Source organism: Lipotes vexillifer, unplaced genomic scaffold, assembly GCF_000442215.2.
Source record: "Lipotes vexillifer unplaced genomic scaffold, Lipotes_vexillifer_v1.1 scaffold982, whole genome shotgun sequence".
Taxonomy (NCBI): Eukaryota; Metazoa; Chordata; class Mammalia; order Artiodactyla; family Lipotidae; genus Lipotes; species Lipotes vexillifer.
The window spans coordinates 2400006-2423231 of NW_006789467.1; the positions used below are offsets into that span (position 1 = coordinate 2400006).

Sequence of the window (23226 nt, forward strand, 5' to 3'; positions counted from 1 at the left end):
TGGGTTTTCTTTGTAGTTCCTCTATTTCTGTCTGAAAATTTGTTGCTACCATTTTTTAGACTTTCCTAGACCAACTGTGCCTAATAATAACTGTTAGGTGTCCGAACAGATTAGCATTTGGCTATTTGAGGAATTGGTTGGCTGGTAATTCCGCTGGGTGTTTGTACCAATTGATAACTAAACTGTCTGGGGTAGGTGAGAAAAGGAGAGAGTTTTGAGTCAGACATTTTAAAATGAAGTGTCACTGCAGTTCTAATTTTCCTTTCCTTAAACTTTATCAAATTAACGATGTAATCCCATGAGGGGAAAAATCTGAAGGATCAAGTTGATAACATTTAATGATCAAGAAGTTTCCATTCCAGTGTGTATTACTATGCGTTTTAAAATGTTAATTACCTCTATGTCTTTAGACCACTCACTTGTCCTCTTTGGGCCTCATTCTTTTGAATCCTGCCCTAATTATTTGTCTCCTCTTCAAGCTGGAATATTTTAGTTTAGCTGTACTTCAAGTAAGTTATAGTTTGAAGAAGCCTCCACTTAAGCTTTTATTGTGTATCCCACCTGCCTGGTTTTGTTGTAGATGTTATCTCTGGGTTTTTGGTGTTGCTATTTAATTTCTTTGTTTTTATGTGGGGAATTAGATTGACCTCAAAACTGTGCTTCCACTGCTTGTTCCATCTTCCACAAATCCTTGAAGTGGTGGAATTTTTAAAATATTGTGGAGGTACAGTTGACAGAATGTGCTGATGGTTTGGAAGTGAGTGGTGTGAGAGGAAGAAAGGAATCAAGCATGACTTCATTTTTTTTTTTTTAACAATATATTTTTTAGAAGTTTTATAGTTTTATTTTTATTGATTGATTGGTTGATTGCTGCGTTGGGTCTTCGTTGCTGAGCGCCAGCTCTCTAGTTGCGTCTAGCAGGGGCTACTCTTGGTTGTGGTGCGTGGGCTTCTCATCGTGGCAGCTTCTCTTGTTGCAGAGCACGGGCTCTAGAGCGCAGGCTCAGTAGTTGTGGCTCACGGGCTTAGTTGCTCTGTGGCATTTGGGATCTTCCCGGACCAGGGCTCTAACCTGTGTCCCCTGCATTGGCAGGCGGATTCTCAACTACTGCCCCACCAGGGGAGCCCCGACTTCGTTTTTTTAAAACCTGCATATACCTGGGGGAGTATTTGTAAGATGAAGAAGATGCAGGAGAAATGGCTGACGGGGAACATCGGGAGTTTGGGTCTCAGACATCCAAATGCTGAGCACCAAGTGGGCAGTTGGATGTTAACGTTAGGAGCTCGTGAGAGAGGTCCGGGTTGGAGATGTATGTTTGGAAGTGATCAGCCTATGGTTGGGTTTAGGGCCATGAAACTGAGTAACATACCTGGGAGGAGTGTGGTGAGTGAGGACGCAAGGTCTGAGGACTGGGTGCTGTGGCAGGTCTAACATCTGGAAGAAACAGCCAGTAGTGGAGGCCTTCCTGCATCAGCTGTGTATCAAGAGAGCAGTTTTTTCTGGAAGCCAAGTGAAAAACTCATTCTGGGAGGAAGGGAGTGATCAAAGATGGCAGTTCGTGCTGATAGGTTAAGTGAGGTGAATACCAGGAATGGGATGGACTTGGCAGTGGTGGGCGTCTTAGTGACAGTGGACCATTAGGGACAAAACTTAACTGGAGGCGTCTTAAAAGCGAGTAGGAGGAGCGGAGACAGCAAGTATGGCAACTGTTAGAGGCATTTTACTCAAAGGTGAGCTGGCAGGGTGTGTTAGTCAAGGGACAGTGGTTTGGGGTTTTGTTTTTAAGGTGACGTGTCACAGCATGTAAGGTGCATGACAGTGTACAAACACATATATATGTATAACATACAAACAGTTCATAGCTGGTGAGAATGAGGCAGTAGGAGGAAGTTTGTACAGTAGGGAGAGGGGGCAGGCAGTTGCTGTAGAAGACGTGCCTTGAGGAGGTAAGAGAGGGTGGGACCCGGTGCTCCTAGAGATTTCCAGGTAGGAGCGAGGACAGTTCATCTGTAGTGGCAAGAGAGATTGCAGAGTCAGTGATGCGGGCAGGTTGGTAGAGGTGGGGGGAGTGGATGGAATTTGTTTTCTGATTGCTTGTTTTCCAAGTCATCAGCAAAGAGGGTAGAGCAAGAGGCGCTAAGACGTCTACAGAGAGAGGAGGTGTGCTGTAATGGACCAGGTAACTGTAGCACGATCCTTGGGTTTCATGAAGGGCCCACTAAGGTCCTGAACTTGAAGTGAAACCAGCCATCATGGTGGGGTTTTTCCAGCCATGTTTAAGAGCTAGCTAGTAAACAGCTTATTGATTTGTTGCAGTTTATTTAGGCAGCTCCTAATTTTAGCCCATTTTATGTTTTAAAATTTCTACCAAGTAACATTTTGATAAACATAATTCTTTCACAAATCCATAGTTCCTTAGGTTACAACCCTAGAGATAGAATTGCTGATTGCAAGGGTATGTTCATTTTTAAAGCTTATGCTAGAAACTGCCAGATTGCCCCCCATAAAAAGATATACCCATTTATATGCCCACTAACACAAGTGTCAGTTTTCCCATGCCCTTGCCCAAGCATATGTATCATTAAACAAGTAAGCTTATGGATTGTTAAAACAATTTTGTGCCAAGCTACTAGACAGAAGGTGGTGTGCCTCCTCCTTCTAATCTATAATTATATTTACTTTGTTACTAGTGAGCACGCATATCTTTTTATATTGGCCATTTTATATTTGTTCTTTAGTGAATTTTTCTTCGTGTCCATTTTTCTCTCAAAACTTTCTTGTTAGTTTGTAAGAGCTCTTGATACATGAATGAAAATAATCCGTCATTCATAAACTGTCATATATGCTGCAAATTTTTCCCTCCAGTTTACCCTTTTATTTTGTTTCGGGGGTGTTTTAAGGTATAGAAATTAATTTTATATTGTTGACTCTTGATTTGTGCTTTTCCATTTATGCTTAGAAAGACCTTCCCTACCTCAAATTCAGCTGTTCACCTGTATTTTCTCTTAATTCCATTTAAAACCTGCTCATCTTTATGCCTTTACAGGTACTTCTTACTTTGATTTACAAATGTGTATAGTTTGGATTTAGAGAAAAATTATTTACCATTTCTTTTACAGCAAAGATTTGTGGAGAAGATGGGCAGGTGGATCCCAACTGTTTTGTCTCAGCACAGTCCATAGTCTTCAGTGCAATGGAGCACGAGTACGTCGGTTTCATATTTCCACGTTGTGCATTCTGGGTAGTTCGGGTTCAGCCTCAGGAATAACTAAAACCAAACTATCTTTGAGGATTTAAATACTTTGAATGTTTACAGGATCTTATAGACATTTCCTAAGACTATCTTGGGTAATGGTTTCTTTTAAATATAAATTGTGTGAGTTCTATTAAAAATAAAACAGATTTTTATTTTTAATGTTAGTATTTCCTAAGTTAAAAGAATTTATTTTTAATTCCAAAGTCCTTAGGGGTGATTGTGACTGTAGTGTGTTATAGTAATTGGTTTATCTATTTAAACAATGCATGTCTTCAGGTGGATATCCTGATTTGTTAGTGCATGCTTTAAGCTTAATGGATGCCATATTACTAAATCCACATAGATTTGTTGAAACTGCCTCCACAGTTTTCTTAGATTAATTATTGCTGCATGCCCTCAAAAAAAACTCCATATTCATTCTTTCATTTAACATTTATGAAAAGGGTGCTATGCACAGTTTGGATGTCGTGCCTGCTTTGAAGGAAATTACAGCCTAATAAGAGAAATAGGGCATGTTCTTTGCTTACTGTAATATGAGGTAGCGTGAGTTAGCTATCAGAGGAGAGCTGCGCGTCATTAAGAGGTGGGAGAGATTACTTACAGGGAGAAGAATCAGGAAGGCGCCATGGGAAGGGAGGTCACGTTGACCTAGGCCGTTAAGATGCGGTAGGCACAGTGGGGAAAGAGGGTGTTCTTCCCAGCTGAGCCCTTTCCTTGGTCGATCCCTCAAACTTTACTTTTTTGTCCACGTGCAGGCACTTTAGTGAATTTCTACGAAGTCACCATTTCTGTAAATACCAGATTGAAGTGCTGACCAGTGGAACTGTTTACCTGGCTGACATTCTCTTCTGTGAGTCAGCCCTCTTTTATTTCTCTGAGGTAAAGTCTGCATTTCCTTTCACACTCTGTTAGAGCATTCCAGCCTCTGAGCTGTACGTGCTGGGCCCTGTCTATAGGAAATAACATAGAAGACACAAATCATTTCCAAACTGATCAGGTGGATTTAAGTACTGTGATTACTGTTTTAAGTTGTATCTAATGGCAAGAGTACTTGAATGGCATTAGATTAAAGAGAACATGAAAATTCAAAGTAAAGTAACTCTAATTTTGAAAAACCTAATTAAACTGCTTCTAAGAGAATGCAGATTTTTAGTTATTTAGAGCTGTTTTAAAACCACGAAATTTGATACTTGATTCCAGTGCATAAGTGTTTGCAGAGCAGACTTTAGAAGAGAGAAGGAAAAGTAAATTTTTTCCTACTGTCTTCATTTTACTTTAGCCACTTGATAGGATTGCCCTTGATCGGACTGAAGCATTTGCCAGAAGCAATGAGTATATATTCATCTCTTTGAGGCATACAGTGTAGAGTGATGGGATTTATTAGGCTTCATCAAATGAAATTCTTTTGTTGCAAAGCAAATGACTATTAAGTCGAGATAAGAGGATTCCCAGTCTCACAAGCAGTAACTTAGACTCACACTTGCATCCTGCCTCTTGACAAGGATACAGTTATTCAGCTGATTTGTGTTTTCACTCCCTCTCTTTGCCTTAAGTTTAAGTCAGCATTTGTTCAGGTTAGTATGGCCGCGTGGAGTGGTGGAAATGATCAGGTATAAAAGATTTGGTCTGGTTGGTTTACCTTTTGTATGTTTGCCAGCGAGAAACCACTAATCCATCTTTAATTTTTACTCCAGTTCACTAAAGTTTGCGTTCAGCTGTGTAGTGGTTGCTTTTTGTTGTTGTTGTTAGGGTTTTTTTGGTTTTTCTCCCCCTAAAAGAATATTTAAAAATTATTCAATCTCAAATGACTGTAAGTTGCAGACTGGCATTAACTGAACAAGTGGATCTGTTTTGGGGTGGGGGGGTTTCTTTTGTGGGTTTTTTTTTTCCTTTATGTCCTGTATTTTAATAGTTGGAACTTAGATATAGACGAGAGATAGTGAGAGAAATCTGTGTATAGCCTGATTTTCCTCTTTTGTGTTTTTCCTTCCCAGTACATGGAGAAAGAGGACGCAGTGAATATCCTACAGTTCTGGTTGGCAGCAGACAACTTCCAGTCTCAGCTTGCCGCCAAAAAGGGCCAGTATGATGGGCAGGAGGCACAGAACGACGCCATGATTTTATATGACAAGTGAGTCTTAGTGATAGACACATCCAGCTTTCTGCGAATATTGAGTACTTGAAGCGTATTTCAGAAGTCACCTTGGTCTCTGCCGCCAGGGAGCTCACAGGGAGCCGCATAATAGCTGCTTTTCATTGGTGCATTCAGAGCAGGGGGTTCTTAGAATAAGTTGCTGGCAGGGCAGGGGGAGGCTTGTGTGTGGCAAGCAAGACGATGTTGGTGGAGGTCACTGAGGGCTTCACAGAAGGGAGATTTGATTGGCGACTGAAGAATGGATTGAATTCTGCTAGCGGGGAAGGACACTCTTGGCAGAGTCATCGGTACGAGCAGCGCCATAGAAACTTTGCGTAATTGACACTTGGTCAAGGGAACAGGAGAAGATGAAACTAGCTGGAATCTATTGCAAAGGGTCTTAAATGTCTGTGTGGGTATACCATGTTTTCTGGTGCAAGTCTGCTCAGCCAGATTAACTACTTGGTGAAGAGTAGTTATTCATTAGTTTTCACTGAAAATGAGAGGGCAGCACTATCTTAGTGAACAGAATTGAAAACTGTGTCTGTCCCCCCTTTCATCTAACTTTTCTTGTTCTATAAAGAAATGTGTTATTTGTATCTGTGAGCACTTGCTAAGAAGATAACTTGAGAGGCAGAGAAAAATCCATGGGGATATTAGGGTTGGGAGAGAGCTGAGAGCATCTAGGTCAGTGGCTCCCAAGCATCACCGGGCTGGTCCGTGCTCCTGTCAACATGAGAGTCACCTGGGAGCTTGTCAAAAATAGGTTTCGAGTCATCTTCTCTAAGAGATTCTGATTCAGCAGGTTTGAGGTGTGACCCAGGAATCTGATTCTGATGAATAGCCAGATTAGGGAGCTGGTCTGATTTTTCACATTTTGCAGATGAGAAAAACTAAGGCTTGCAGGGGTAGTGACTTTCTCCAAGTCACAGGGCAAATTAGTGGCAGAACTTGGATGCAATTCTAATGTTTGTCCAGTGTTTATTTTTGTGCAATATATTTGTGGGAAAATATTATATAAGAAACATTGTTATATGGATGTTAATGTAGCAAGCATTTACCTTTAGAAATTTGAGGGAGTTCCCTGGTGGTCCAGTGGTTAGGACTGCATGCTTTCACTGCCGGGGCCTGGGTTCAATCCCTGGTTGGGGAACTAAGATCCCACAAGCCGCGCAACACAGCCCCAAAAAAAAGGTCTGGGGTGCCCCAAATTTCAAATCGTGGAGGAATATTTGCCAACTTAGTTGTTGCATGATGGGAGACTCACTTTTTGTTAAGAAAATACTGATAACAAGAAAAAAGAAGAGTTTTCTCCTGCTGGAATAGAAGAGTGGCAGTAGTAAGGTCCTGGCTGGAGCTCAGTGCCATGCAGAGCAGAGACCCTGTTTTCCCACTGGATCCCATTTTCAAATTGGGAGCCATTTTTAAATGAAGATTACTGTGTGACATCCTCCCGGCACTGTCATTTTACCAGCTCCTGCTTATTTGTTTTTCTGTCTTTACTTTTTAACATCATGCCTCATCAGCCTGTCTGTATTTGTGTCATGCACAGGAGTTAGAAGCCGCAGAATGCTCAAAAGACAACATATATGTTTTTCTGCTTTTAATGCTTTTTTTGTATTCAGTTTATAACCAGTTTACCAAAACACCAGTTACATTATATCCTGTGAATTTAGAAATCTTTGAGTTATCATTGATTACTCCTTTTCCTTTCTACACCAAATCATTAGCAAATCCTGTTATTCTACCTAAATACATCAAATTCATCCACTTCACCCTCAATGCTATTTTGTTTTGAATTCCTACATGTATGTTATGTATGCCACATAGTTATGCTGGTATGTTCTCCTTTGTACCCTGTACAGAGATCTTTTCTGTTCTCTTTTCAGGGGACATGTCCACGTCTTACCCTGTTTTAAATTTGTTTCTTTCTTCCAAGCACTGAACAGAGACTAGGTGCCCATTAAACGTGTGCAATTGGTTTCTTCGCCTCAGTTGTAACCTGACCTGGAAAATCTTAAACAAGAACCGAAGATGGTGGCAGGCAGATAGGGAGGGGCACATTGGCTCAGATATCTCTTCAGCAGTGGGAATACAGGTTGCAGCAGGGCTGTCATCAACCCAGCTCTATAGTCCTAGGTCTGCAGGAGCCTCATAGAAGGTTCTCTGATGTAGGTGCCAGAAGTTGTTTATGATTGCTGTGAAGTTGGCGTTTACTTTGGCTGTCTTTCTGCATAGGTACTTCTCCCTCCAGGCCACACATCCTCTTGGATTCGACGATGTTGTACGACTGGAAATTGAATCCAACATCTGCAGGGAAGGTGGGCCGCTCCCTAACTGTTTCACCACTCCGTTACGTCAGGCCTGGACAACCATGGAGAAGGTAACCAAAACTTGAAAAGTGTTAAACTACAAGAAGTTTTTAACTGGTGGAACTCAGAAAGTAGAACATGGGAAAAAGCAAACAGAGCAGAACAGTGGAAAGTGGAAGCAGTGCGGCAGTGATGAGAGCGGGGGCTTTGAGTCTGCTTGGTATGTATTCATCTTAACCTTCGTAGGCTGAGTGACTGCAGGCAGCTGCTGAAGTCCTTCAATGCCGTGTTCCACCTCTCTGAAATGGGGCTGATACAGATACTTAGAGTTATTTTGAGGATAAAAATGAGGTACGACGTGGAGAGTGCTTATTAGTAACGTAAGCGTTAAAAAATGTTAACTGCTATTATTACTGTTATTATAACATCTTTTAGGTAATTAGTATTGAGCAAAGTTAGCTTAGGGATGGATGATCCAAATATTTCACCAAAACTCTCCAACAGGGTTGGAGCACTAGTTTTCTGTATCATGATCACTTACAGAGTATCACTAATAGCTGCTTAATGAAGTGTTGGAATTTGTGAATCAGTTGTTCTTCTGATGAACTAAAGCAGATTTTACTAGGAATTGCGAGAGCCCAGGAGAAGCCCATGAGGTAATTTTGCTCATATGTGTCATGTGCATCTAGGTGGAAAGGGATTAAGTAAGCACTGCCACATGATACCACACATAAAAACTGAATTTCAGGAATATGGAGGAGTATCATATAAACATCAAATCGGGGCTTCCCTGGTGGCACAGTGGTTGAGAGTCCGCCTGCCGATGCAGGGCGTGCCCCGGTCCGGGAAGATCCCACATGCCGCGGAGCGGCTGGCCATGGCCGCTGAGCCTGCGCATCCGGAGCCTGTGCTCCGCAACGGGAGAGGCCACAACAGTGAGAGGCCCGCGTACCGCAAAAAAATAAAAATAAAATCGTTGAAAGGCTGGTAGTAAACTGGATAGACTATCGGCTATTGTCCAAGGTCGATCATTTTTTCATGATTAAAATTAAAATTTTCTGATCTTAAAGGAAAAGTTCAAGATATGTATCATATAAAGAATGTAAACTTTCTGGGTAATAAAGTTAAAATACAGAGAAAAACAAAATGTAAAAATATTTCTTACTAACTGTGTATCTAGGGAACTTATACTAATTTTAATTTTTAAGAGTACTATCAAGTAGGTACATGGTAAAAAGATATGTATGCTTCGTTCCCTAATACTTTGAGTATTTCTCTGCTAGGTATTGTTGTTATGGGGTAAACAAAAAAAGAAACATAGCTTCTGCCCTCCTGGAGCTCTGTCTATAAGGAGAGCACATATTAAACACAGACATAAATATTTACAGTTGTGCTAAATGCTGTGAAGGAAAAGTTGGTAATAGGAAATGCCAATAATAAAGATGGGAGCTTAACATCATTAATAATTTTTAAATGGAAATAAAAGTATCCATGTACCATTAGACATTTATTTAACAACTATTTGAAAAGGCAGAACCCAGTGTTGGGAAGCCCAAGTCAGAACAGATGCCTTGATGATGCTAGTGATGCATCCTCCACATTTACCAAAGCTAAAATGTTCATATCAGTTAACTTAGTAATCACACTCCTGGTAATTGATCTTAAGGAAATCAGATCAAAAGTGAAAATCAGTATATACACAAAGACTTCAGTATTTATAACAAACAAGAAAAATGTAGCTTCAAATTAGGTCCCTCCCTGGTATCTAAGAAGTCTAGATAATCAAGTCCATTCAGTAGTTTCATGGCAAGTTTTCTGAGGGAAAAAAATCTATAAATTGTACACATTGTAGTTTTAGTACTTGGAGTGTAAGAGGAGTAAAATCATGTGTGCTAACTGGTAGCATTGAAGGTAAAATTTTGTTGTAAAATAAAGTTTTAGTGTATTTGATTTCAACTTTAAAATAAATTGTATCCTCTCTTCAGGTATTTTTGCCTGGCTTTTTGTCCAGCAACCTTTATTATAAATATTTGAATGATCTCATCCATTCGGTTCGTGGAGACGAGTTCCTGGGAGGAGGTGTCTTGCTGACGGCTCTGGGCTCTGCCGGCCCCACTGAGGACTCCCACCCCGGGGCGGCCGACAGCTCTGCCGTGCAGGTAGTGACCCCTGTGCCTCTGCGCCAGGATTGTTTCGCTCAGATCTTAGCATCAGATCCCGTTTGTAGCTTTTAGGTGGTAGAAGAAACAAAGGAGAGATAAAATTAGCCTACTTACTATATATGCTAACCAAAGTCTTTGTGATGATTAACAGTGTGTCATATTGTAAGATGTCAGACCATTATTCTGCTTGACACTGCAGCTCTTGCTTTATTTTTTTAAACATTTATTTATTTACTTATTGTGTATGTATGTATGTATGTATGTATGTATGTATGGCTGTGTTGGGTCTTTGTTGCTGTGCACGGGCTTTCTCTAGTTGCAGTGAGCGGGGGCTACTCTTCGTTGTGGTGCGTGGGCTTCTCATTGTGGTGGCTTCTCTTGTTGCAGAGCAGGGGCTCTAGGCGCCCGGGCTTCAGTAGTTGTGGCTCTTGGGCTCTAGAGCGCAGGCTCAGTAGTTGTGGCGCACGGACCTAGTTGCTCTGTGGCATGTGGGATCTTCCCATATCAGGGCTTGAACCCGTGTCCTCTGCATTGGCAGGCAGATTCTTAACCACTGCTCCACAAGGGAAGCCCAGCTCTTGCTTTAAATAATCAAATCACATGACATATTTATAGCCTCCGAAAAGTTGTTTGTATAATTATTTGGGAAATTTTAGTAACTAAATTTGGAATGCTTTTTTAGAGAATAATTGAGTGAACTCCTAGATTTATTAATATTTCACTGAAGAGCTTTTGGTTTCATTTTGAACTATAATGCCATTGTACATTTCCTTAACCTTTTTTGTTTTTTTTGGAGTGCTTTCACATATCAGGCCTTCTCTGACTGTCTGCAGAATCACACAAAGTGGGTTATGCCCAAGAACAGAGTAAGGAGGTAGTAAAAAGTTAATTGATTTTATTGAAGTCACACAGTAAGTGGCAGAGCCCTGAATATATTCTCTGTCTAGTTTCTTCTACCATAAGTTTAATAATATAGCATAATTATTTTCTCATCACTATTGGCAAATAATTTTTGACCCTGGGCCTTGGATAAATTTTCTTGAGTTTTAAGACAGTACAGTTTTATTGCCGTCAACAAGGCTGTCTGTCCTCAGTAGCTTTTCCTCTATTGAGGTTGCGTAGGAGGTGACCTGCTGAGTGTGGTTGCCATTTCGTTTTTTGTTATAAGCTGGAATGCTTTGTTTTTATTTAGGTACTTAAAAGGTCTAGGTGCTAACCATAAAATGTATTTTTACATTTTTGGTTGAAGTATAATAACATATACAGAAAACTCTACATTTCATAACTACATACAGCTCAAAGAATTTCGATAAGCAGACCTAACCCATGTAGCCAGCATCCAGATCAAGAAACAGGACACGTTACCAGTAGGTCAGAAACTCTCGTCCCCCATTCCGATCACTATCCTCCTCTTTTCTTTTTTCTCTCTCTCTTTTTTTTTTTTTTGTAGAGCCTTATTGAGATATAATTCACATACCATACAATTTATCCATTTACACTGTATAATTCAGTGGTTTTTTAGTATGTTTATAGAGTTGCTAAACTCTCACCACAATTTTAGAACATTTTTTCACCCAAGAAAGAAACCCTGTATCCTTTAACTATCACCCTCCTAATCCTCTATCCTCCAGCCCTAGGCTACTGCTAATCTACTTTAACTTTATGTCTCTCTAGATTGCCTATTCCAGACATTTCATATAAGTGGAACCATACGATATGTGATCCTTATGACTAGCTTCCTTCACTTAGCATGTTTTCAAGGTTCATCTGTGTTTTTAGCATGTTAGAATTTTGTTCATTCTTATGGCCAAATGATATTCCACTGTGTAGACACACCACACTTTGTTCATCCATCAGCTCATCGACATTTGGGTTGTTTCCACCTTTTGGCCGTTATGAACAATGCTACTGTATAATTTTTGTGTGGATATGGGTTTTCATTCCTCTTGGGTATATACCTAGGAGTAGGATTGCTGGGTCGAATGATATCTGTTTAACTCAGTCTTGGTAACTGTTGCTTTGTAATAAGTTTTGAAATCAGGAAGTGAGAGTCCTCCAACTTAGTTCTTTTTCAAGATTGTTTTGACTGTTTGCGGTCCCTTGCAATTCCATGTGAATTTTAGGATCAGCTTGTCAATTTCTACGACAAAGCTAGTCAGGATTCTGATAGGGAGGGAGTACTTTGACTCCATAGATCAATTTGGTAAGGATTGCCATCTTAACAATATTTTGTAATTTTCAAGTATAATTCAGTATTTCTTTTCTTAAGTTTATTTCTAAATGTTTTATTCTTTCTGATGCTATTATAAATGTAATTGTTTTCCCAATCTCACATTCAACTTGTTCATCGTGTTTAGAAATACAATTTTTTTTTAATTGAGGTAAAATTCACTTAACATAAATTTAAGCATTATAAAGTACACAATTCTGTGACATTAGTATATTCACAGTATTGTGTAGTCATCACCACAATGTTTCATCATCCCAAATGGAAGCCTCGTGTCCAATAAGTAGTTATTCCCCATACCCCCCTGTTTTTTTTGTTTGTTTTTTGGGGTTTTTTTTTTGCCATACGCGGGCCTCTCACTGTTGTGGCCTCTCCCATTGCGGAGCACAGGCTCTGGACTTGCAGGCTCAGTGGCTATGGCTCACGGGCCCAGCCACTCCGCGGCATGTGGGATCTTCCCGGACCGGGGCACGAACCCACATCCCCTGCACCGGCAGGTAGACTCTCAACCACTGCACCACCAGGGAAGCCCCCCACCTGTTTTATTCTAAGAGTTTTGGGCCTTTGATCCATTTTGAGTTAGTTTTATGTATTATGTGAAGTGGGATTCAACTTTATTCTTTGGCATGTGGATATCTGGTTGTCTCAGCACTATTTATTGAAGAAACTACTCTTTCACCGTTGAAGGATCTTGGCACCCTTGTTGAAAATCATTTGACCTTAGATAGATGGGTTTACTTCTGGACTCTCAGCTCTACTCCATCATCTGTGTGTCTGTACTTAGACCAGTGCTACACTGCTTTTTTTTGTTTTTTGGTTTTTGGTTTTTTTGCGGTACACGGGCCTCTCCTGCTGTGGAGCACAGGCTTTGGATGCGCAGGCTCAGTGGCCACGGCTCACGGGCCCAGCCACTCCACGGCATGTGGGATCTTCCCGGACCGGGGCACAAACCCGTGTCCCCTGCATCGGCAGGCGGACTGTCAACCACTGCACCACCAAGGAAGCCCTGCTACATTGTTTTGATTACTATGGTTTCCAGGCTCTGTTTTGAAATCGGGAGCTGTGTGTCCTCTTTGTTTTTTTTTTTTAATTTGCAAGATTGTTTTGGCTATTTGGGTCCCTTGTAGTTCCGTGTGAATTTTAGGATCAGCTTTAACAGTTTGGTCAGGATTACACTGAATCTGTAGATTCCTTTAGGGAGTATCGCCATCTTAACAATATTAAGTCTTACAGTCCATGAACATGGACTATCATTCCATTTATTTAGGCCATCTTTAATTTCTTTCAGCAGTGTTTTGTAGTTTGAAGTGTACAGTTCTTACATCTTCTGGAGACAGTTTATCCCCAAGTATTTTATTATTTTCAATGCTATTATAAGTAGAAATTGTTTTCTTAATTTCATTTTCTGATTGTTCACTAAGTGTATAGAAATGTAACTGCTTTTCATGTGTTTATCTTGTACCTTCAACTTTACTAAATTCATTTGTTAGCTCTAATAGTTTTCTTGTGGATTCTTTAGGATTTTCTATATGTAAGATCATGTCATCTGCAAATAGTAATAGTTTTCTTTCTTATCAACTTTAGATGCCTTTTATTTCCTTTTCTTGGCTAAATTGCTCTGGCTAGAACTTGCAGTATAGAAGTGGTGAAAGTGAGCATCTTTGTCTTTTTCCTGATTTCTCGGAGAAAGCTTTCAGTTTTTCATCATTTATTGTGATGTGTGGGGTTTTCATAAATGCTCTTTATCAAGCTGAGGAAGTTCCCTACTATTCCTAATTTGTTGAATGTTTTTTATCATGAAAGGCTGTTGGATTTTATCAAATGCTCTTCCTGTATCAATTGAGGGGATTATGTGGGTTTTGAGGACTTACTCTGTTGTTACGGTATATTACATTAATTAATTATCAGATGTTAAACCAACCTTGCATTCTTGGGATAAATTCCACTTAGTTGTGGTATATAACTATTTTTATACGTTGCTAGTATTTTGTTGAGGATTTTGCATCTATACTCCTGAGAGATAGTGGTCTGTAGTTTTCTTTACTAGTGATATCTCATTTTGGTATCTTACCTCAGTGGCCTCATGGAAATATTTCTCTGTTCTTTTATTCTGGTGCCTCTTTCTTTTTAATTATGTGCCCTTCTCAGCATGTAAAGAGAGCCCTTTTTACCCCTACTATAGAGTGTTCTATAAGTGTCCAATTATTTTTTTAATTTAACCTATGCTTTAGTCATGGATGTTAAATGTATTCCTGTCTTTTGTTACTTGAAACAATGCTGCAATAAGTACTCCTGTGTATAAGTCATTTTGCATAAGTGTGAGTCTGTCTATAATTGAATTTTTAGAAGTGGAATTTCTGGGTCAACTCATGCCTCCGTATTTCACAGAAGTACCAATTATGACTTGCTTTTTTTTTTGTGGGCATGAGGAGTAGGAGATAGAATGCTGGTCATTTTAGAAAGTTTCCTTTATCTTCTCTTTTGTCACACGGCCACACTGAGAATCAAAAGCATTCATGTTTATCCTGTAAAAGTTGGGCTTTACATTTATTAGGCAAGATACATATGCTTGGAAGAATGGGAGTTTTGCACGTTTAGGAACATAAGCACGTTTGTTGGAACTTCAGTCATTAAGGAAGATACATTTGCCACACAGACGCATGTGTCGTACGCTTTAGTATTGTGCTTCCCTCCTGTAGTTATGTTCAAGACGACATTTCAGAATCATCGCTGTTAAACATCTCATTAGTGACAGGGTTGAGTGAAAAGTGCATGTGTTTCAAACACTGAAGATTTTGTATGAATCTGTCATTCTAAACCCAGGACTGATTTGACTCCTGAATAGCATACTACTAATTTCACAATTTCTGTTGTAGTCTAGTGTGAAAAAAGCCAGTGTTAAAATTCTGAAAAATTTTGATGAAGCGATAATTGTGGATGCTGCAAGTCTGGATCCAGAATCTTTGTATCAACGGACGTATGCAGGGTGAGCATCTTTTTTATTTTTTAATTTAAAAATTGTTTTCTACTCTCTTGAATATACCTGCAATGCAGTAGAGCATAGTTAAGGGTGAAGGCTCAGGAGTGACTTCCTGTGTTTCAATCTTGGCTCAGCCGCTTATGGCAAGCTACCTAACCTCTTTGTGTCTCAGGTTTTTCATCTGTAAAATGAGGATAATATGCCTGCTTCCTTGGGCTGGTGAGGGGATTAAATGAGATAATACGTGAAAAGCATTTAAAACATTGCCGGATGTCAGTGAACACTCGGTAAATATCATTGACATCATTATTCTACCACCATATACGACTCTGACGAGTGTCACGTTTACATAGTGTGTTTTAGGCTATCTCTTCCACATTTCATTGGATTCATATGTTAGCTATTTCAAAGTCTCTGTCTTAAAACCAAAACTAAACTACAAAGGTGCCGATATCATTCATCATGGACTGTATAACTATTACTGTTATCCATCAGTAACTTCAGGGGATTGATTCCAGGACCCCCTCGGATACCAAAATCTGAGGATACTCAAGTTCCTCAGTATTTTAAGTATTTTAAGCCTGTATAAATAGTATTTATATTTTAAGCCTGTATAAATCATCTCTGGATTACTTATCATACCTAATAAAATGTCAGTGCTATGTAGATAGTTGTAAATACAATGTAAATGCTATGTAAATGGTTGGAATGCACAGCAAATTCAAGTTTTGCTTTTTGGAACTTTCTGGCTTTTTTTTCCCTAAAGTTTTCAGTCGGCAGTTGGTTGAGTCTGTGGATGTGGAACCTGCAGATACGGAGAACCAACTATACTTGGAAAAATGGAATAAAATGATTCCTTTGTATTTAAGAATTAACTTGGTTGTTTATTTTTTCCTGTAACAGAAAGACAGTGATTCCTGTGTTACAGCACTTCTTGATCCTTACCACAGATCAAATCATAAAATGACTTCCTCTTCCCTAAAGATGGCTTGAAAACACAGAAACCTGTGTAAAGGCATGATTACCACACCCCAGTCCTGGCAGTACCATAAAAAAGGGATTTCAACATGTTTAATTGCTTTTACCAGAAAGTAAATTGATATTTGGGAGACCAAGAAGTCTGAAAAATACTTTGAAGTAAATAGAAGGTTATTTTGACCACATTGTCTTCAACTGTATCAGTGTTATAGTAATCTTTATTTCTTATTTTAGGAAATGGTGGACAGTAAGCCTAAATGAGTTAATTCCCAAAGATGATATTTATTCTTAAGGAATGGTTGGTTCATTTATTTCAAACCTGACTTAAGAAAGTCTATCAATTGCAAGATGTTTTACTTCTATAGTTTTTTGTGTGTGTAAAATAAATGTATTTTAATTTATAAAATTTAAATTTGTAAAATATATATATAGTGTGTAATATACATATTTTTTAATTTATAAAATGGATCATAAATAGAGAAATAATTATTTTTCTCCATCTTTAGAGATAGTTTTCAGTGTTTGTTTTAGTTTTATGGTTTTAGCATCTTCCTGAAATTTTTCTAAAGGCAAACAAATTTGTATCAGTTGCTATATTGGCACCCATATATTCATTGATGACTTATTAGGAAGGCTGTCTCTAAAATAAGATTCACTTTGCCAGAAATGAAGTAATATATAGGCATCATAGGATTCTTTTTTCTTCTTTTAACTTTTAATTATAAATATATTAATCTCTTCTTATAAAAATTAAATTTACAGATAAGGCTAATGTGCCCTTTGATTACACACCAATACTTATTTTCCCCCCTTCCTTCTAAGGATAATCACTGTTATGTTATTGTGTATATTTTTGTTTGCTTATTTTTATGTAACTGATGTTATACTCTGTGCTGTATCTTGTGCTTTTACTCATAGTGAGTTTGGAGATTTTTCTGTGTTAGTCTGTACATATTTACCTCATTTTTAACTACGTTGTAGTATTCCATAAATAATATTAATTATAGCTCATAACTGTGGCAAAATCTTCCATAATGTGGTATGTTACTATTTGGCTGTTTTGGTATTAATGGGTTATTTAAATGGCTTGCAATTTTACTGTGATACACAGTATAGCAAAGACTTCCTTTTATATTTCCTTGTACCAAGAAGCAGATTTAAAATTTTCATAGCTCTTAACCAGTTTACAGTTTACCTTTAAAAGGATCTGTACATTTTACATTCTTACCAATCATTAATAAAGTTACTAATTTCCCCCACATCCTTGTCAACAATAAATAATATCAGACTTTAAATGTTTTACCAATCTGGGTTTGTTGCTTATGAGATTGAGCTTCTTTTGCCATGTTTGTTGGTTGTTCAGGTTTTTCTTCTGTGGATTGACTATCATCTCTTTTTCACATTTTTCTGTTGGGTAATTTCTTAGTGGTTTGTTGGAATTCTGTATGTTTATGGTTATTAATTATCAGTTACTCCATCTATTAAAAATAAGACCTCTCACTGTATTCTTTGCTTTTAACTTTGCTTTCTATTACTATGGCTTTATAATGTATATAATTATATTTTTATCTTGTTAGGGCAAGTCTTACCTTTTTGTTTGTTTTACAAAATTATCTTGGCTATGCTTGTGCCTTTTCTGTATGAATTTTAGAACTGTGAATTATCTGTTAACTCATGTTTCATAAACTTTTTGAGGATTTTGAATGGAATTGCATTGAATTAAAGATCGCTTTCTGTGGGGACAGTTCTTTTTGAAATTATCCTCACTTTGAGTAACATGGGGTAGATATAAATTGTATTTCTAGCTTTCTAGATCTAGAAAAGATGCTTAAAAATTAATTTTTTTATATTTTAAATTGATTTTTAGAAAGTATGTTCTTTTCATACTTATTTAGGAAGATGACATTTGGAAGAGTTAGTGACTTGGGGCAGTTCATCCGAGAATCTGAGCCTGAACCTGATGTAAAGAAATCGAAAGGTTTGTGGTGTTTTTATACATTGTATCAAGGCTTTACTCACATTAGTTATTGACTGTAAGTAAAGGATCATTGAAGATTTAAACTGTTTATTCTGCAAAATAACTGCCATCTCTTTGACCTTGTGTTTATAGTCAGGAGCGAGTGCAAGGGCTTCGTGTAATCAGGTCTCAGTACAGTCTCTCTCTGAATCAGAAGTTACTGAACTTGCTTTACCATTACAGAAGGCGCATCTACATAAAAAGATACTCTTCACCTTTTGATTTAAAGGCAAAATACCCAATCCAGGTTGGACTTGAGGCTTATCTTGATACCCTTTATTTTACTAAATTTCCTCTAAATTGCTGAAAGTTATTATGAAATATATGTGGAAAATATTAATAGGTTGAAATTGAAATCCTTTGTTTAAAAAGCAAAAGAGTGCTTGGTTAATTCCAAGAGTTAAACACAGACATACTCTTTGTGACTGAGCTCAGCTTCCACACGGTTGGTTTACACAGGAAGATTTAGGAAACCACTGTGGGTCCATTCGATAACATCTAGAAAATTTTCAGTGTGATTGGATTGACAGTATTATCTTGAGTAAAAGATACTAACTTTTGTTAGAAGAAAATGTTCCATTTTGATAAGTGTGTTTAAAATTAAGCGCTATTGGCAGTCTTCCTATTGAATTGAACTGCATTTCTATCCTGTTTATCTTATTTTTTAATACACGAATTGTTTAGGTAATGATTTGCACCACATTTTTTTTAATAGTTACTAACTTTAGATTTTGTTTGTTTGTTTATTTTTGGCTGTGTTGGGTCTTCGTTGCCACGCGGGCTTTCTCTAGTTGCAGCTAGCGGGGGCTACTCTTCGTTGTGGTGCGTGGACTTCTCATTGTGGTGGCTTCTCTTGTTGCGGAGCACGGGCTCTAGGCGCGCAGGCTTCAGTAGTTATGGCACGTGGGCTTCAGTAGTTGTGGCTCATGGGCTCTAGAGTGCAGGTTCAGTAGTTGTGGCTCATGGGCTTAGTTCTGTGGCATGTGGGATCTTCCTGGGCCAGGGCTCGAACCCGTGTCTCCCACATTGGTGGATTCTTAACCACTGCACCACCAGGGAAGCCCTGCACCACTTTTATGTTGATGAATAATCTACTTTGGGGTCAAATATAAATTAACAGAGTAAGCAAAAAGTGCAGCAATTGTTGAAATAATTTAAACCAAGAAAGGGCCTGTTAACCTATTTGTCTTTATGAGTTTATCCAAAAAATTGATTTTATTTCCTATTTAGCCAGAGAAGTCTGATGTACACAGTTGGGAAAGTGTAAAGACCGAAGGAAGTCTGCACAGCTCATTCTGTAAATAATTATTGAGTGCCTCCGTGCACGCAGACTCACGGGGCAGTTAGAAGATACAGAGCCTGTTGTTAAGAAACTTGCAGTCCAGTAGTGTCCTTTATTGGGTAGAAGATGAATACTAGGAAGAGATCAGTGGTAGCCTAGGTGTAGAGAAAGTGCTGGACAACCTCTGGAGGTATCGGTCAGGGAGGCCTCCACTGTCATGAGGTAGCTTCTGTCAGAGACGGTAATGGGGTCTCCAGTAATAATAGAGTCTCTGAGCTGTTTGGGTTTTTTTTCTGAAGCTGGTCTTATTCCTTTGACAGCTCATGAGGTGCTGCTGCTCCAGAGAATAGGTGTTGGGTGTTTGCAGTTTGTTTTTGTATTATATGAATTAAGATATATTAAAGATATATGAGTAAAGATGAAGGTAAGATGTACAAAAAACTTTTCCCCAAATCACTGTCTCTGCTTATTCTGTTCATTCAGTCTCTTCATATTATTCATTTGTTCATTCACTCTAACATATGAGTGCCTACTATATGCATCTACTGCTCTAAATACTGGGAAGAAAATAAGATTCCTGCCCTCATGGAACTAACATTATAGTGGAGGGAGAGTAGACAGATAAATACAGTGTGTGTGTGTGTGTGTGTGTGTGTCTGCCTGTGTTTATACACAGACGTATAAGCAGAGTGGGGGACTGGGAGGGTGGTGGGTAGTGCTGTCTTAGGAGTGGTTGTCAGGAAAGCTGTCCCTGAGGAAGTAGCATTTTGAGCAGACACCTGAGCAGAAGGTGGGACTAAGCCCTGGCTCCTTCGAGTCTTAGATGATACGTCTGTGGGTGCCGCCTCCTTGTTCTGCCAGTGAAGACGTTGAGGGTCAGGGAAATGGATCACAGAGCAGATAGAGCGCAGCCTCGAGCTTTGGTTCAGAACATACCACGTTTGTCTGCAGTTCAGCTCTGCTTCGTCCCCCTTCATCTCCTTGGCTGAGGGCAGCTGCAAAGAACGTTTGTCATTTACCAACCTGTAGTTTCATTTTGGATTTTAAAGCTCTGACAGTAGAGCACAGAAGAAAGGGCTATGTTTTGGGGCGGGTGTATCTCAGAAGCTTCTGAGAATATGAGAACTTTGCTTTCAGGGCAAGCAAGGTAATTTTAAAAGTTACCTTCGCATCATCTAGGAGAAAGTGTAACAAGAAGAAATCGTGGAGGATGTTGTGAGCAGGTGGTCCCTGCAGTGGCAGCCTCCTCGTGCACCGGTGCAGTGGTGGGGGGTAGAGCCGCGTGTACGCTGTGAAAGCCCGCGCATGTCATACTAAGAAGCCTGTGGTACCGTCTGTTGAGCACCAGAGATTTCTAAGCAGAGGGCAGTGAGATGCATTTTTCTGGCTGTAGTCTGCGAATGAATTGGAGTTGGGGAGAGACTGGTATCAGAGATTCAGGTAGTATAATTTGCTAGTAATGTAGATAGAAGAAAAAGAGGATCCGAGGATAGGTAGTGGTAGCAGGAACTAGAAGGTCAGATTTATAAGACTTCCAAGGGGGAATTCAGGAGACTAAATCCAAGGTGGAATTTGGTGACAGATTTCATACGGAGAGCAAATGAGGAAAGCAGATGAGTTTTCTAATATCGGTTCTCTAGATGAAGCATTATGATGTTAATTTTTAATAGAGGATTAAATTAATTTCTGAGATAGAGGCTACAAGAAAAAGAGTACATGGGAGATAGAAGAGCTCAACTCGGAACATGTTATGTTTGAGATGCCTTAGGACAGTTTTTTTTTTTTTTTTTTTTTGAGAATGTAGCTTTTGTTTTTTGGGGTTTTTTTTAAAGGAATTTTGCCTTTTTCTTTTTTAATTTTTATTTATTTATTTATTTATGGCTGTGTTGGCTCTTCATTTCTGTGCGAGGGCTTTCTCTAGTTGCAGCAAGCAGGGGGCCATTCTTCATCGCGGTGCGCCGACCTCTCACTATCGCGGCCTCTCGTTGCAGAGCGCAGGCTCAGTAATTGTGGCTCACGGGGCTAGTTGCTCCGCGGCATGTGTGATCCTCCCAGACCAGGGCTCGAACCTGTGTCCCCTGCATTGGCAGGCAGATTCTCAACCACTGCACCACCAGGGAAGCCCCTTAGGACAATTTTTAAGTATTGGTTTGACACCCAATGACAAGTTTTTGAGTTATTTGCATTTTGAAGGAAGTTAAAGCCACAGGAGGGGATGAGATGCCCCAGAGAGAAAGTGCTGAATGGAATGGAATCCTGATGAAGCTCCTTGTTAAAGGGGGCAGGGATGCACAGGAGTCAAAGACAGGGCATTAGAAGAGGAGGAGGAAGTGTTCACAAGTAGGCTGCCAACAGGGTGACTGCAAGGGGAGCCCGAGGACAGAGCATTGCGGCAGGGGTGAGACTATAGGCAGAGCATGTAATGTTGTCCTGCTGGCTCTGCTTGGGTATAAAATTTAACTAGATCAGTGTTCAAACTTTTAGCTAATAATACAGAACATTGGGCTTCCCTGGTGGCTCAGTGGTTAAGAATCCGCCTGCCAAGGCAGGGGACACGGGTTCGAGCCCTGGTCCGGGAAGATCCCACATGCCGCGGAGCACCTGAGCCCGTGTGCCACAGCTGCTGAGCCTGTGCTCTAGAGCCTGCGAGCCACAACTGCTGAGCCCACGTGCTGCAACTACTGAAGCCCGCACGCCTACAGCCCGTGCTCCGCAGCAAGAGAAGCCACCACAATGAGAAGCCCACATGCCGCAATTAAGAGTAGCCCCAGCTCGATGCAACTAGAGAAAGCCCGTGCATGGCAACGAAGACCCAACGCAGCCAAAAATAAATAGATAAATAAATAATAAATTTGTAATAATAATTTTTTTAAAAAAAGCCATTGTTTTAAAAAAATAAATAAAATAAAAATACATTAAGGGGAAAGGATCCAGGTTTTGTTTTTTTTCATGAATGCTACAGTTTACTATAGCGTATCCCAGTCATTGAACTAATCAGGATCTTGCCTAAGAAATAATCTACCAACCACTTGGTTTAAGGCAAAGTTAGGATGTGAGCCTATATGTATTAATGAAAGGGTAAGCTGTGTATTTTATACCTGGAAATAGACGCTAGCCTACGTCCTTGGTGACGCCTCAGCATCTAGAGTACAGATGTAGATAGACTTGTGTGTCTCCTGGGAAGTTGAGGTGTATTATGGCCTGGACAGAGCATGGCTGTTTAAAACTCTGATCTTACCCAGCAAATTTACACAGACCAGAGATCCAGCAAATAGCAGCATAATCTGCACTGGAAGCCCTTTTGTATAGGAGCTGATCCAAAAGATTTATATACATGACATCTGATGTATTGCTAGATTCTTATCTCAAGACCAGATCCTGGTCATGGTTTTATTTGATCTTTGAATGTTTACTGCAGATTTAACAGTAGATGATAGTTTCTTTCATCAAGTGAGGAGAATAGAAGAAACATCTAGAGCTCTAAAACAGCTTTTCAAAGTTTTTCAAACCATAATATTTGCAAGTTAAATATTCTGCTATGGAGCCAATATAATCAGTTTTTATTAATGGTAATATTCCTTAATTTGGGAGTGAGGTTGTACCCCCAAAATAGTATCTTTTAAAAAAGATACATCTTTAAAAAAAGAATATCTTTTAAAAGCTGGGAAATAGATGTTTAAATAACAGCATTTTTTTATGTAAAATTATGCATGAGGTCTACATTCAACTTTGGCTTTGTTTACTAGGATCCATGTTCTCTCAAGCTATGAAGAAATGGGTGCAAGGAAATACTGATGAGGTAAATTCTACTTTTAGTGTAAACAGATTCCTGTTTATAAGGGACACTTACTCTAAGCAAGGTTTCGAGTTTTCTCTTT

The 23226-nt window shown here is 39.3% G+C and overlaps 1 protein-coding gene across 1 annotated transcript in view; it reads left to right on the plus strand.

Annotated features, from left to right (window-relative positions):
- The window catches only part of AKAP10 (A-kinase anchoring protein 10), a 54666-nt gene that overhangs the window by 26638 nt on the left and 4802 nt on the right, over positions 1–23226 (plus strand). Inside the window, exons 6-13 of the mRNA XM_007462668.1 lie at positions 3120–3204; positions 4012–4135; positions 5251–5387; positions 7629–7773; positions 9688–9861; positions 14968–15077; positions 17945–18027; positions 23095–23147. Coding sequence (XP_007462730.1) covers positions 3120–3204; positions 4012–4135; positions 5251–5387; positions 7629–7773; positions 9688–9861; positions 14968–15077; positions 17945–18027; positions 23095–23147 — 911 coding nt within the window. The remainder of the gene's footprint in view (positions 1–3119; positions 3205–4011; positions 4136–5250; positions 5388–7628; positions 7774–9687; positions 9862–14967; positions 15078–17944; positions 18028–23094; positions 23148–23226) is intronic.